This window comes from Nilaparvata lugens, unplaced genomic scaffold, assembly GCF_014356525.2.
Source record: "Nilaparvata lugens isolate BPH unplaced genomic scaffold, ASM1435652v1 scaffold2800, whole genome shotgun sequence".
NCBI classification, from domain to species: Eukaryota; Metazoa; Arthropoda; class Insecta; order Hemiptera; family Delphacidae; genus Nilaparvata; species Nilaparvata lugens.
In genome coordinates, this window is record NW_024090346.1 from 4590 (window position 1) to 22147 (window position 17558).

General features: G+C 35.0%; 1 protein-coding gene across 1 annotated transcript; it reads left to right on the top strand.

The window, feature by feature from the left end:
• The first annotated feature begins 7455 nt into the window (after positions 1 to 7455).
• Positions 7456 to 17558, top strand: LOC120355555. Its single transcript, XM_039444102.1, is given in 6 exon segments — positions 7456 to 7538; positions 9393 to 9439; positions 9442 to 9503; positions 10669 to 10795; positions 11874 to 12055; positions 17400 to 17558. Coding segments are annotated over 6 exon segments (660 nt in total).

Consider the following 17558-nt stretch of genomic DNA (forward strand, 5'->3'; position numbering starts at 1 on the left):
TGTTGATAATGATATTGTAGCGTGTGTATCAATGTACATTATTAAATAATACAGACTAATATTTTCACAAAGAGAAGATTTCCCATGAACACTTGATATTGAAACCATGACACAAACTATTTTTAAAATAACAATAAATTAAATAGCTTCACATGAACATTACAATATTTAATTTCTGTTTCTCAATTACATGGAATGAAACCTCAAATAATTGATATAACTCGAATATCTACTTAAGAATTTTCTATGAATCTATTTCTTGAAAAGTTGAAAATTATCTGAATTTTTCTGGTATTCAAATCGGGCCAGGTTATTACATTTCTTCAAATTTATTTGAATATGTCTGTGTTTTATTAAAACATAAGGTAAAAATTTTGCTGAGTTTCAATACCAAGATAAATATTTATATTGAAGATAATATTATGATGTGTGATAATTAAGCTGTGTTCAAAATAAATTCCTACCTTGTCCATGGTGTTGACAGCTGATGGTAGCTGTTGACAGCTCACTCTGGAAGAATGAATGGCAGCATCAGCGACAAACTGAAGAGAACCAGACTCACCACAGATTTCAGGTTGATGGTATAAATCTGAAAATAATAAGATATAAATTTCAGTTTCGGCAGTCAGCAAGCGAGGATTTTAACCTATAGTATAAAATAATGTAACAGATAATGTATCAATTGTTTAGCCACTTGGCAATTTCAAAAATATACTATATTAAAGTCCATACGAGGGGTGTACCGTATATCAATATATATTTTTCAAGACAATGTAATCTTGTGATACAAAGAAGACAATCAGGTTGTAAGAGTGATAAGAATATTATTATGATGATAATTGTCAGTGATGAGAATTATTATGATGATAATTGTCAAAAAGAAACAAATTGTTAATGTAGAATGTCAAAATACAATGCTATTAAAATTTCAATATAATACTATAATCTCAATAGAAATATTGGAATAGTAATAAATTATGAGAACTTTAAATCGCAAGAAATAATTTATTTTCAATGAAAAAGACTGAAAAATTGTCAAAAAAACCACTAATTTATTGATAATTAGAAAGACCGGTTCCGGTTATTACACCATTGTAATTTCTCAGTCTTTTTCATTCAATATGAATAATTACCACAATATCAACTTCTCAACTACACAAAAAATAATTTATGAGAACTTGAGAGTCGTTTTGTTTATATAGAAAAGAGGCGGTTCTAGTCACTTTTATGATCATTACATAAACAATTTAAGAACCTTTCATAATGCCCCAGTTTTACAACAAGAACAATAGGTAATCTCTTCATTAAAAGGATAGATTCTTTTGAAACTATTTCAAATGAACCTAGCTTATACTCTAAAAACCAAATATTTCAAGATTTCGATGTATTTGCAATAATACAAGTAATATATATTGGAGTTATACTGTTATAACAATATTATAATGTTTACAATTATATATTAAAATAAATATATGTGAAAATATTGTTATGTAATAAATTTTGATTGAATTTCGGTCAAGAACTAACAGGATAATTCGTAGTGCACAAAGGGTAGAAAGTAGATTGTCATTTATTATTAACTAAGAATTAGTTTAAAATTGATTGATATTAAAGTTTTACATAGCACACGAATGAATGTGAAATAAACAATTACCGTTATTCTTATTATCCAAGAGTGAGATTGAAAAAAGTTTAAATTGAAATTTCTTTGATATGGGGCTACTGGGATACAAAGAAATTAATATTCTACAATGAAATCGATAGTGGAATCTCTGTAAATATTATCTTACCGTATTGCAAGGCAATTCCTGTCTTGTGATGCGTTTTGATGTATCCGAGGATGCTGTTCTGATCTGCGCCGAAGACACTGCCGTTGTAAGAACACAGACGTTTGAATTCAACTGATGCCCTTAGTATTTCTTAACTTTTGAAGAAAGCTCTCTAGTATCCCACTCTAAAATGGCAATGGCCAATGGGGTGATGAGAAAATGACGTCAACATGGAAAATTGTAAACATGGACATGTGAGGGTTGGCTCTCCATCCAAAATCATTCCTTCAAAGAAAATCATACTGGGGCCGCACTTGTAAAACAAGCTAGCAAAACAAAAGTCTATTCATGAATTCCGAAACTGAAAACGAGCAAACTAGGAGAATATGCACGCTCAACTTTTGTTATTGACTATAGAAATGTATCTGCAGAGACTAGGGTCGATTCTATTGTAATGATTTTCAACATCTCCTTTATTCTCTAAGAACGCTTTAGAAACAAAAGTGTCGGAGACAATTCTGATATATTGATTTTGTCACTTAGGCTGAATATCTTTAACTAACACATTTCTAGAAGAAGCCTTTTTATTTATTATTACTATTCTGAGCTTTCATGCCCAAAGATACCGCCTTGTGTCGAATTATCTTTAGATTCAGCCGATTCGTGAAGACTGAATAAGTTTCTCGTCACTCTGACGCCGAACCAAAATACAATAAACTTCCTCCCCTATTCAAAGCTTTGGAAGGAAGTATTCAATTTTGAAGTGGAGAAAGCAGGATGGATGAGTATTGCACACTGAAAGCAAATATTGAAAGACATCGTTCTTTCTGGAAATTCCCTTGGTTCCATTAGCTTTCTTTTGATTCAGCCGATTTCAAATGACTGAATATGTTTTTCGTCACTCTGACACGGACCAAAATTCCATGAACTTCCTACCCTATTCACACATTGTAGGAAGTATTCACTTTCGAATTCAATGGAGAAAGCGGGGTAGTTGAGTATTGCATACTGAGAACTCATATTGAACGACAAACTTCATTCTGACAATAACAATACAAATGCTCAACTCGATATAATCGATATAATCTAGTGATACTTAATTCTAAAGACATTACTGCAAGTGAAACCGAAACAATAATACACGTAATGATTATTGTATGATGATATTTTTAAAAAACATGACCTTTGCTTAAATCACTGAAAATATTCCTTCCCTGGGGGCGGCAAGGGACCTGGTTACCTACAACCCTTCCCCCCCGCTGACAGCGTGAATATCGAGCCCAAAAATTGAAAGTGGTATCATATGATAGCTGTAGACTTGTTACATCGATTTATATCTGATTTTTCTCGATAACACATACCCTGGGGGCGGCAAGGGACCTGGTTACCTACAACCCTTCCCCCCCGCTGACGGCGTGAATATCGAGCCCAAAAATTGAAAGTGGTATAATATGATAGTCGTAGACTTGTTACATCGATTTCCGTTGAATTATTATGAAATACAACTTCCCTGGGGGCGGCAAGGGAACTGGTTACCTACAACCCTTCCCCCCCGCTGACAGCGTGAATATCGAGCCCAAAAATTGAAAGTGGTATAATATGATAGCTGTTATAACAATATTATAATGTTTACAATTATATATTAAAATAAATATATGTGAAAATATTGTTATGTAATAAATTTTGATTGAATTTCGGTCAAGAACTAACAGGATAATTCGTAGTGCACAAAGGGTAGAAAGTAGATTGTCATTTATTATTAACTAAGAATTAGTTTAAAATTGATTGATATTAAAGTTTTACATAGCACACGAATGAATGTGAAATAAACAATTACCGTTATTCTTATTATCCAAGAGTGAGATTGAAAAAAGTTTAAATTGAAATTTCTTTGATATGGGGCTACTGGGATACAAAGAAATTAATATTCTACAATGAAATCGATAGTGGAATCTCTGTAAATATTATCTTACCGTATTGCAAGGCAATTCCTGTCTTGTGATGCGTTTTGATGTATCCGAGGATGCTGTTCTGATCTGCGCCGAAGACACTGCCGTTGTAAGAACACAGACGTTTGAATTCAACTGATGCCCTTAGTATTTCTTAACTTTTGAAGAAAGCTCTCTAGTATCCCACTCTAAAATGGCAATGGCCAATGGGGTGATGAGAAAATGACGTCAACATGGAAAATTGTAAACATGGACATGTGAGGGTTGGCTCTCCATCCAAAATCATTCCTTCAAAGAAAAACATACTGGGGCCGCACTTGTAAAACAAGCTAGCAAAACAAAAGTCTATTCATGAATTCCGAAACTGAAAACGAGCAAACTAGGAGAATATGCACGCTCAACTTTTGTTATTGACTATAGAAATGTATCTGCAGAGACTAGGGTCGATTCTATTGTAATGATTTTCAACATCTCCTTTATTCTCTAAGAACGCTTTAGAAACAAAAGTGTCGGAGACAATTCTGATATATTGATTTTGTCACTTAGGCTGAATATCTTTAACTAACACATTTCTAGAAGAAGCCTTTTTATTTATTATTACTATTCTGAGCTTTCATGCCCAAAGATACCGCCTTGTGTCAAATTATCTTTAGATTCAGCCGATTCGTGAAGACTGAATAAGTTTCTCGTCACTCTGACGCCGAACCAAAATACAATAAACTTCCTCCCCTATTCAAAGCTTTGGAAGGAAGTATTCAATTTTGAAGTGGAGAAAGCAGGATGGATGAGTATTGCACACTGAAAGCAAATATTGAATGACATCGTTCTTTCTGGAAATTCCCTTGGTTCCATTAGCTTTCTTTTGATTCAGCCGATTTCAAATGACTGAATATGTTTTTCGTCACTCTGACACGGACCAAAATTCCATGAACTTCCTACCCTATTCACACATTGTAGGAAGTATTCACTTTCGAATTCAATAGAGAAAGCGGGGTAGTTGAGTATTGCATACTGAGAACTCATATTGAACGACAAACTTCATTCTGACAATAACAATACAAATGCTCAACTCGATATAATCGATATAATCTAGTGATACTTAATTCTAAAGACATTACTGCAAGTGAAACCGAAACAATAATACACGTAATGATTATTGTATGATGATATTTTTAAAAAACATGACCTTTGCTTAAATCACTGAAAATATTCCTTCCCTGGGGGCGGCAAGGGACCTGGTTACCTACAACCTTCCCCCCCGCTGACGGCGTGATTATCGAGCCCAAAAATTGAAAGTGGTATCATATGATAGCTGTAGACTTGTTACATCGATTTATATCTGATTTTTCTCGATAACACATACCCTGGGGGCGGCAAGGGACCTGGTTACCTACAACCCTTCCCCCCCGCTGACGGCGTGAATATCGAGCCCAAAAATTGAAAGTGGTATAATATGATAGTCGTAGACTTGTTACATCGATTTCCGTTGAATTATTATGAAATACAACTTCCCTGGGGGCGGCAAGGGAACTGGTTACCTACAACCCTTCCCCCCCGCTGACAGCGTGAATATCGAGCCCAAAAATTGAAAGTGGTATAATATGATAGCTGTAGACTTGTTATATCGATTCCCTTCGGATTTTTCTTGATTACTCATACCCTGGGGGCGGCAAGGGACCTGGTTACCTACAACCCTTCCCCCCCGCTGACGGCGTGAATATCGAGCCCAAAAATTGAAAGTGGTATAATATGATAGTCGTAGACTTGTTACATCGATTTATATCTGATTTTTCTCGATAACACATACCCTGGGGGCGGCAAGGGACCTGGTTACCTACAACCCTTCCCCCCCGCTGACGGCGTGATTATCGAGCCCAAAAATTGAAAGTGGTATAATATGATAGTCGTAGACTTGTAACATCGATTTCCGTTGAATTATTATGAATACAACTTCCCTGGGGGCGGCAAGGGACCTGGTTACCTACAACCCTTCCCCCCCGCTGACGGCGTGAATATCGAGCCCAAAAATTGAAAGTGGTATAATATGATAGTTGTAGACTTGTTACATCGATTTCCATCGGATTTTTCTTGATAACACATACCCTGGGGGCGGCAAGGGACCTGGTTACCTACAACCCTTCCCCCCCGCTGACGGCGTGATTATCGAGCCCAAAAATTGAAAGTGGTATAATATGATAGTCGTAGACTTGTTACATCGATTTCCGTTGAATTATTATGAAATACAACTTCCCTGGGGGCGGCAAGGGAACTGGTTACCTACAACCCTTCCCCCCCGCTGACAGCGTGAATATCGAGCCCAAAAATTGAAAGTGGTATAATATGATAGCTGTAGACTTGTTATATCGATTCCCTTCGGATTTTTCTTGATTACTCATACCCTGGGGGCGGCAAGGGACCTGGTTACCCACAACCCTTCCCCCCCGCTGACGGTGTGTTTATGGAGCCCAAAAATTGAAAGTGGTATCATATGATAGCTGAAGACTTGTTTCATCGATTCTCATCAATTTTCTCTAGAATACACTTTCTCTGGCGGCGACAAGGGATCTGGTTTAATACATTACCCCCCCCCCCACACCACCTGCCAATAACGTTTTTCCTCCGCCAGCAGCGTAATTATTGAGCCCAAAATTTGAAAATGGTATAGAATGAAAGCCCAAAATTCTCTCTATCCAATGACACCTTCATCTTCAAGATCGGTGATGGTGGCGGGCTAACCGTGAAGCTGGCCCGCCAATGTATAAACCCTTATTAAACCCATTTCCGGTTGAGCCCAAAAATTGAAACTTGGTTTTTCTGGAAGCCCAAAAAAAGCCCTAAATATTGGCATATGTTTCAAATTTTGGGCTCGATATGGTGGGGCGGCAAGGGACCTGGTTACCTACAACCCTTCCCCCCCGCTGACGGCGTGATTATCGAGCCCAAAAATTGAAAGTGGTATCATATGATAGCTGAAGACTTGTTTCATCGATTCTCATCAATTTTCTCTGGAATACACTTTCCCTGGCGGCGACAAGGGACCTTGTTTAATACATTACCCCCCCTCCCCCTGCCTATAACGTTTTTCCTCCGCCAGCAGCGTAATTATTGAGCCCAAAATTTGAAAATGGTATAGAATGGAAGCCCAAAATTCGCTCTATCGAATGACATATTCATCTTCAAGATCGGTGATGGTGGCGGGCTAACCGTGAAGCTGGCCCGCCGAATTTGAAAACTTTCGAAGTCTCTCACGGTCGTATTTTTTGAGCCCAAAATTTGAAAATGGTATAGAATGAAAGCCCAAAATTCACTCTATCAAATGACACCTTCACCTTCAAGATCAGTGATGGTGGCGGGCTAACCGTGAAGCTGGCCCGCCAATGTATAAACCCTTATAAAACCCATTTCCGGTTGAGCCCAAAAATTGAAACTTGGTTATTCTGGAAGCCCAAAAAAAGCCCTAAATATTGGCATATGTTTCAAATTTTGGGCTCGATATGGTGGGGCCAGCTTCACGGCGGTTCGCCTGAGTTCTGTGTAGTGTTTGTATAGGAGCCTGCTTGGAACATGCTTATTTACTGTTTTCAGAAAATATATAGATAATCTCAGAATTATTTTTTTGGAGAATCATTGTGATTTGGGGTCCTTTACAGGTCCTTCACAGTGGTTCCATTAAACACATTAATAAAGGCTTTCTCTGGGATTAACTTTACATCTTTTGCTTCCCACAATCTTCTACCATGGACGTCTGTGTGCGTTTCAAAATTCAAACACCTGGCGAGGAAGTCTCTTTCCGTATTTCTGTGGACTTCTGCGGACGTCTGTCAGCTCCTGTTTACGTGCGTTTTCTAAAGACTTGAATGTGAATCAATACAACCGCCGTGAAACTGGCCCCAGAATATCAATCCCAAATTTTGAAACATATGCCAATATTCAGGGTATAATTTGGGCTTCCAGAATATACAAGTTTCAGAATTTGGGCTCCACGGGAAATGGGGTATTCTTCTTCTTCTTCTTCTTCTTCTTCTTTTTCTTCTTCTTCTTCTTCTTCTTCTTCTTCTCTTCTTCTTCTTCTTCGCCATGTTAGATATTGAATGAATAATACTCTTCATATCAACCAACCATCTTTATTTTAATACATTCAAGACTAAACTGTTATTAACGTTGTGGTAACTAATGTATTGAAATCATATAATAATAATAAATATCATCTGTAACATCTCCCTCTTTAAGACTTTATAAATTAGTCGTATATATTATTATCCTATATTCCCCTTTTTATTTTTCGTATATGAATTGTGTTTCTTCGCTGAACATCGCCATTATTGTTTCTAACCAGGAATGAACGTGGTTGTGGTAATTTCTCAATTATTATTCTTCCTTTTTCCCATTCTTTGTTATGAATATTTTGCATATTATATATCTCCTCTCTAACTACAAAATCTTCGGTGTTTTTAGATACATTACGATCATAGTAAAGTTTTTGAATCGATTGATTCTTTGCCATCTTGTCGATTATCTCATTAGGTACAATTTCTGGATTCAATGCGTAATGTGGTATAGGAATCTTAGTTATTATATGTCTGCTATTAAGAAGCTGTGAAGGTGTATATCCCAATCCAGCTACGGGAGCATTACGATAATTTAGTAAATACAATTCCAAATCTTGCTTGTTTGCAGCTGCAAACATCGTTTAAATATCGTTTAATATTTAAACCTTAAACACCCTTAAACATCGTTTTGAATATTTCAACTGCCTTTTCTGCTAATCCATTTGATTTTGAAAGGTATGGACTTGATGTGGTAATTTTGAATCCCCAATTCTCAGCAAATTGATGCATTTCTCTGCTATTAAATGGCATGTTATCTGCTATTAGTGTTTGAGGTATTCCAAATCTGCTGAATGTTTCCTTCAATTTTTTAATTACGGTGAAGCTGCTTTTGCTATTGATTGGGTATGCTTCAATCCATCTCGAATAATAATCAATTACAATTAAGTAGTTCAATCTATCGACTTCTGCAATGTCCGCTGCAATTTTACAAAACGGTTTATCTGGAATGTCGTGATTGATCAGTGGCTCTTTAGTTTTTGATTTTTTAAACCTTTGACAAATGTTACATGATAATATCAAATTGCGAATCTGAATATATACCTGACCAATAGAAGAACTGATCAACAAGAGAATTAATCTTCGAACTGCCAAGGTGAGTTTTATGTAAACGACTCATTATAAAACTCCGGAGTTCTAGAGGTACAATTAACCCTTGTTCCAAAATACAATAAACCATTACTCAGTTGCAAGTCATTTCTTATTCTGTAAAAGTGTTTCACATCACCGGTTATCGCGTTCATGTCAGGCCATCCTTCATGCAGATATGATACAACGTCTCTTAGATTTTCATCTTCTTTGGTTTTTTCTACAAATTCTTTTAGGTTCACTTATTTTCTTCTTCTTCTTCTTCTTTTTCTTCTTCTTCTCTTCTTCTTCTTCTTCTTCTTCTTCTTCTTCTTAACGGTATATTTATATCTTTACTCTATGGTGAAACTATCTGTCACTAGTAAAGCTTGACTTCAAGCTGATGTTCAATGTCATTGTTCATGAAAATGTTCAGATAGCTGAAACTCTTACAAATCAGGCATATTTATTAAATAAAATCAATGAAATTTCCTCTCTAGGATTGAATCTGCGAATGAATCAATACACAGAGCGATGCAGGAGCTGAGAATAACAGGAATCTGGAAGTGGCAATCGAGCATGAAGAGTTTATAGCTAATTTGACAAGGAAGGTAATACCTTTTCATTTTCAATCTACTTTCATATTCTTCATTTATTGATTCATACAATAAGTACATCATCGAAATAATAGGGAGAGACAAATAAGGTAACCATGTGCTATTCCTCTCCCAATTTTAGATAAGGCTACTCATAGTTCGAAATTGGTTAAGTCTTGTTCACTTCACAACATTTTCAGTCCTTAATTATTTTCTAACTGAATGTAATGCTTAATTAAGGTGTTTAAGAGTAAAATGAGAAATATAACGAAGATGGCCATAACAGAGAAAGACGCTGTACTCCACAATGCAGCATAACGGCCAATGACTAGACAGACGTATGGTGACAGACGGAGGCAGGTACAAACGTATGCATTCAGACGTGAGCAGACAAACTCAGACATATATATGAACGTCTGTATGCGTTGTAACATTCGATAGCCTGGGGAGAGATTTTTCCTCCGTCTGTCTGTATACATCCGTCTGTTGCTGTGTTGAATGGATTTAAACGTGCGAACAAATTGAGAATAGTTGAAAAATGGCTTTATGATCTAAACGCTTACCGTATACTTTACATGCCTTATAACATTGTAACACTGCTGAATGAACTTCTTGTAACATACCTTTTGGATTTAGTGTACGGAATCAAATTGAAAAATTATATTATGGAAAACTTTCAGTTTTAAGTATCAAATTAATGAATCACTCATTTAAATCACACAGATTAACATCACTCATCACCACTGAAACCAGCTTCCACATTACTTCTCTTTTAGTACAGAAATATTTGTTGTCGAACGTGGGCTGGTCATTGTTTATAAGTGATTGATGAGTGATAACTAGATTATGTTTCAATGAAAACGTTAACTTATTGCTCTTTGAAGAAGTTGTCGAAAATGTTATGACGCACACGCCGTGCGAGACCGGTCTGAGCAAGACTATAATGCGGCTCTTTCTAATTTGAATCCATAAATTAGGTACTGTTTATATAATATTGTTGGAGGAATTTGAAAGGTGAGTTTTCTATTGGTTTGGCTAGACAGTCCTCATTTGGACTATTGTGTTTATCCTGTTGATTCTCTCCCAATCATTAATTTGATATTGTGATTATGAAATGAAATAAATAAGTGAATGAATAAACTTTAACTTTCAACTGAATAATCCTTTAATTGACTCGCAGGCTTTGAAGCAGCATTGTCTTCATTGGCTGACCCGAAGGAAAAAAGATACAGAGGCAGAAGTGGCAAAACTCAGCGATAGAGTTCAACACCTTCAAAGACTGTACGAGCATCAGGATACAGTGCTCGGTTAGTGAACCGTTTTTCTTAATTTCCATGACTGAAGACGGATCAAAATGTCACATTTTATAATCTCTGATCAGAAGTAGCTTACAGAAATCTTACCATTTATTGAAGGATTGATTATTTCGGCATGTTTAATAGCGGAATCACCCAGAATTTACGAAGATACTCAGAGAAAATTATATTACAAGAATGCCCAGTAAAACGATGGGAACTTTTTGTCACATACCATAAAATGAGGAATTCTATAGGAACCGAGGTTCTAGTTTTTAGTAATTCACATAGAGGATAAAGATGAATGATGACGAATCTCTTCCACACTAATAGTCTGCAATAATAACATTTTATTGATCAATTGAAAAAATCATCCTTGAAGAAACAATTATAAGAAACAATTCATGCAATTATTTCAAGTAGATTCATTAGCAATAACCATGTTATTGTAGGCCTATTAATGCTTTTGTGAAATATGAGTAGAGTTATGTATTAATTTTCATCCCAAAAATTGCAATTATAAAATGGATCAGTCTCAGAATTTCATTTCCTTTTTCGATTGGCAATTTGAATATGTCATAAAAAGTATCTTATGTAACTGGATCAGTACAGTATTTACATATTGAATGATTCATCATCCATTTTTATCCTCTATGTAGCCTTCCTTAGGCCTATAATTATTCAGAATTTTGGCTCCCATTTTTCATATTTCCGCCAATCAATTCATCCATTCTTTTTCTAAGCATGTGCTTGTGTTCATTGAGTTGTTGAATTCAATCAATAAATAATAATTGATTCATTAGTCTTTCATTCACACTTTGATGTGAACTCTTTAATGGATGTTGCATTTCCAACGTTTACGAGAAAAAATCTACTTTCATAAATGCAAGATTAATAAATTATCTAGAGCAATTTTATTTCAACTGTAGAGCTTGCAAATCTCGTAGTAGTCGATGTTGGAATAATGAATGAACACCTGTTTTATGAAGTAAACCTGGAAATAAAACTGTACATAATGTTGTACAATCGTGAGATCAAAAATGATATTTGGAAGAACTGAAATATTCATTCCAAAAAAATTATTTTTCAGGAGAAGTTCTTGGTTCAGCCTCATCTGAACTTGAGGTCGAATTGGATCGGATGAGGAGTTACCGTGATACTCTCTACTCAGGAGAACTCCTTTGGAGAGAAGCATCAAGACTCACCCAGGCAGGAGCCACCCTGGCAAGAGCTGGATTCCAGAGCTGGGCTACTAATAACACAACTCTGTCAGTATTATAGCTCTAGTATCAGTATAAGCTTTGACTATAGAAAGAATTCTTTCTATAGTCAAAGGTATAAGTTATAGCTTAGTATTAGCATAGAGAGAATATAGTAAAGAAGATATCCCATGATATAGGACGTTTAAAATCCAAATATCACTAGATAGTTGAGTAAATATCAATAGATAGTTGAATAGATAGTTAATATCATTAGACAGTTATATAAATATCAGTAGACAGTTTAAATGAAGCCGATAGTCCTAGTATTTCTCTTTCATGACGCTGTAGTCTCTCATACTGTCTACTGTTCCGTTCTTACATTCTCCCTCAGTTAAAGCAGTAATTATAGATAGTGGTCGAGAGTAATCGACTATCATTAACTCATTAAAAATTAAGTGACTTGAAATTTGGAACATAAACGGCCTATACCATGTGATATCTACTTATGCTATCTTTTCTCTGTGATATTACCGTAAAGAAAAGATAGAATAAGAGGATATCCGAAAGTATAGAGCGTTTAAGTTATGTTACATAAATGCAAATGAATGTTATTGACCGAAAGTTGAAATAGTGAGGTCTATGTTTTAACTCGGAATTTCTTTTGTCTGTCTGTATGTAACGCGATTACGGTCAAACGCGTTGATAGAATTCGATGAGATTTGGCAGGAATATTCCTTTTTCAACTGCGCGTCGATATATACCCAAGGTTTTTTGAAATTTTGCATTTTAAAGATAATATGAAAAGGAAGGAATTCCTCCATACTCTGATATCACTATATATACCATCTACTTTGAAGATAGGATTAATCAGACTATAGAATCATTCATAATCAATCCATACTCTGATATCACTATATATACCATCTACTTTGAAGATAGGATTAATCAGACTATAGAATCATTCATAATCAATCAGCTGACAATATTATTCAATATTGCTGACAAGTGGATTATTCATTGCATGCATTACACAGATGTCTGGCCGTGTCTATTTCTATAAGGTAGGGTTTCAATATTTTTTATGATGCGTGTCCATCAGTACCAATATTCTCACATTTGAAAAACAAATTTAATAGGATTGAAAATAAAATAAAAAATGATTAAATGAACTGAATAATGCTGAACAAATTATAATATTCTTGATTGAAAAAAAATGTTAAATAGTTGAGAAATATTTTTATCAGATGGAAAGATTATCTCGGAACTGGATAAATTATTATATGGGATACAAATTGAGTTAATTAACATAAGTGATTTTTGATCTTGGAGAAAACAAATAACATTTTTTAAGAGTAAATTATGATTCAACTATGAATTGTGATTCAACTGAATCAACTAGAACAGGTGACATCATATACTTGTGGATGAGAAAACTGCGTGAGGTCTACTGTTCACAGAACTACTAGTTATGTCAAGTCGATAGTTCTCATAGTTTCTTTCCGTTAAGCTATGTAACGTTGTTAGTCTCTCATACTGTGCCGTCTATACACTCTAACCTGGCCAAGACAATGATATTCGACGATAATATTGGCTTGATATTGTACAATCATAAGATCAAAATAATAATTCTTACAACTAGTGCGATACTCATTTCAAAAATTCTTATGAATTTAAAAAATTCAATAAATTATCTAGAGCAGTTATTGTTTCAACTGTAGAGCTTCCAAATCTCGTTGTAGTCGATGTTGGAATAATGAATGAACACCTGTTTTATGAAGTAAACCTAGAAATAAAACTGTACATAATGTTGTACAATCGTGAGATCAAAATAATAATTCTTACAACTAGTGCGATTACTCATTTCAAAAATTCATTTTTTCAGGAGAAGTTCTTGGTTCAGCCGCATCTGAGCTTGAGGTAGAATTGGATCGGATGAGGAGTTACCGTGATACTCTCTACTCAGGAGAACTCCTTTGGAGAGAAGCTTCAAGACTCACCCAGGCAGGAGCCACCCTGGCAAGAGCTGGATTCCAGAGCTGGGCTACTATTAACACAACTCTGTTAGTATTATAGCTCTAGTATCAGTAGTATTAGTATTATAGCTTAGTATTAGCATATAGAGAATATAGCATAAGAAGATATCCCATGGTATAGGACGTTTAAAATCCAAATATCACTAGACAGACAAGTATATATCAATAGATAGTTAATATCATTAGACAGTTAAATATCAGTAGACAGCCGATATTTGTATCAATGAAGCCGATAGTCCTAGTATTTCTCTTTCATGACGCTGTAGTCTCTCATACTGTCTACTGTGTCGTTCTTACATTCTCCCCCAGTCAAACAGTAATTATAAACAGTGGTCGAGTGTAATCGACTCTCACTAACTCATTAACAATTAAATCAACTTGAAATTTGGAACATATACGGCCTATACCATGGGATATCTACTTATGCTTTATCTACCTATATCTACTTATGATTTTTTCTTTGTGGTATTACCATAGAGAAAAGATAGAATAAGAGGATATCTGAAAGTATAGAGCGTTTATGTTACACAAATGCAAATGTTATTATGTCAAGTCGATAGTTCTCATAGTTTCTTTTCATGAAGCTATGTGACAGTAGTCTCTCATACTGTGCCGTTTATACACTCTTACCTTGCCAAGACAGTGATATTCGACAATAATATTGGCTTGATATAACAATGAAATTTGGAACATAAACGTCCTGCATCATCAAATATCTTCTCATGCTATCTTTTATCTCTACGGTATTACAGAGTATTCTACTCTCAACATACAGTAGACACTATACAACACTGTTAGTTTTAAAATACCTGTAAAATAAGATAAAGCCAATCCATGATTCAAAGAATCAATTATTTGAAAAAAATCTCAATTACTCTGTTTGTGGTACCGTTGCTCCTTGATTGGTGATGAAAAGAATTGGAGGTACAGATAGTACTTCTACATTGCAAGTTGAATATGACACTATTCTATCTCCATAAACATTTTTTGAATCTTATTTGTGTTCGAGAATCATTAAACCATGAACAACCTTGAAAAATTTAGCAAAATATATTATAAAGTATAAAAACAAATTTTTATTAAATGATATAGTTCAATATGATTTAAGACCAAATACAACCTATAAATATAAAATTTATAAAACAAAACTAACAGTAGTTAGAAGACAGCTCATTTATATAAGTACTAGATTCATAAATGAATTGCCTTTTGATCTGGAAGCAAAAATTAATTACAAAATACTAAAAAATTGGATAAGAGAAAACTATTTCTTTTCAATTGAAGGCATAATCTAATTTTTTTAAAACATATTTTAAAGCGTGGATTTTTTTTCTCTCTATTATTGTATAAAACTAGGAAACAACCAATGTAACTAGCTGATTGCAACTCTCACCAGCGGGCAAGGCTTGATTCCTTTTGCTGGTGATGCCGGATTACCATTGAGAATCTAATTATGATTTTGGTATTATTTATGCTTAATTCTTATTTTAATTATTCTATACTTTTGATTATAAAATTATGTATTTTCTTTTATTATGTTTTGAATATGTATTTATTGTATGGCAAATAAATGATTTGATTTGATTTGATATTATCATAAAAATTCATGAACTATCTTGATCAGATGAACAGATAGTCCAGTCAAATGGTCGTTTTTCAGGAAACAGCCTCGAAAGAATTTTTCTCAACTGTTCTATATGTATTTTGGGGCGCTGAATTCAAATCTGGAATTTGCTGACACGCCAGAGGGCGGCTTCACCCCCAAAACCTCCCAAAATTTCGGACTTTTTTCAATTTTCTCATTTTATCTCGTGAACCTTAAGTTTCTCAAGAAAAATCATACTCGACAAAATTAAAGAGAATAAGATTTTCAATAAATTGAGTAGTCGCGCAGGATCCTACCATTTTTGGTTCCGGAGCTACAAATTTTCAAAAAAGGGGTATTTTTTAAGGGGTTTTCAAAATTATGCAAACCTACCACTTCTACCCTATACAACATGGATATTTTCCTAGTATAGATGAAAAATCACACATCACGTGAAAGAACAATTCATTATGAACAGGATTACTTAGAAATTTTCGAATTTAGTAGTGGTGGGAGGGGGGGGACATACCCAAAAATAGAAAATCATGTCCTACAGCCAAAATACAAATTTTTCATTATAATACCTTTTCAAGGCCTTCCTAACAAAAAAATACATATTTCGGCTGAAATCATCTCACGCGGCCTTTTTTCTATGAGAATCACCCGTTAGAAACATCTAATTTCAGTATTTCCTAGTGGGGGGTACGTCATAAGGATACGTCAAGGATCATATCCGAATCCATGCTCAAATTTTCCAGCGCACAACGAGATGATCCCTGGTTCTCATTGAATCAAATGACAGCCAGAGGCAATCTTGTCGTGCGGTGCCTTATAGTATAGTGACTCTTTTGAAACTTCCAGCATTCCTTATGACGTAGGAACCTCCATTACAGTACATTCTCTCATTGCGAAGAGAAGTCATAGAGTTCCATTGCTCACGAAACTGCCGATTAGGGTTTAGAACTATCGTCCCAACCCTATGTCTTAGGAATGAATCACTCTATAGATGTTCCACTACTTGACTAGACTGGCATTCTTCATGAATAAAACCAATAGTTCTCATTTGAATAATGCTGACAGTATAAAGTTGATCTCACTGGAACGAACTGTATTAATTTTGATCAGTAAAGCATCCCTCATAACTATATTGGAGATGGAAATGAATGAGGAATTGCATTTATTCAAATTTCAATTTATAAATGATTATTATTCAACGAAAATCCTAATAATTAAATGCTGTAAATCACCCTGAAAACTTCTGCTACTGCAAATATTTTTGATAGTAGCTCTCATCGAATTTCCATTTAGTTGTCAACCCTGTTGTCAATATTTGCAGTAACAGAAGTCTTCAGGGTGATTTACAGCATTTTCGTTTAATAATTAGTATTGAAGAATCTGGGGACTTTCTATTTTGTCTATAGAGGGCCACCTCTGGTTATTATTGACTATTGAGACTGAGCATTGTTCTAATTTGCACTCTTGATTGAGAAATGAGTGTGAAAGTTTCCAATCATGATATTTCCATAGAAATTGGGTAACAGCTTCATCTCAAAACAACTTCCATCTCAGTTCCGTAGAGCTTGCCATAGAAATTGAGTATTCCCATAGTATTCTTCATAGAAATTGAGAAACAACCATCTCAGAAAAACTTCTATTCCAGTTCCACTATTCCATTATCAGAAAGTATCATTTTTTTATCTATTCATTGATACTGGGTTTATTTATCAACTTGTGTTAAAATACTCGTGAAGAGTTACCTTTGAAAAATAAATAAATAAATACTCTACCTTTTCCAGACGGGATTGATTGGTGGAAGAGATACACCATGCAGCAGCTCCAGTCGTAAAGTCGAGATGGATGTTAAGAAAAAAGTAATGGCGGCCAATAACAATGCATGGAGCAGTCATCGTGTCGAGGAGCATGTCAGGGAGCAGACAGGTCTCACTCCAAGATGA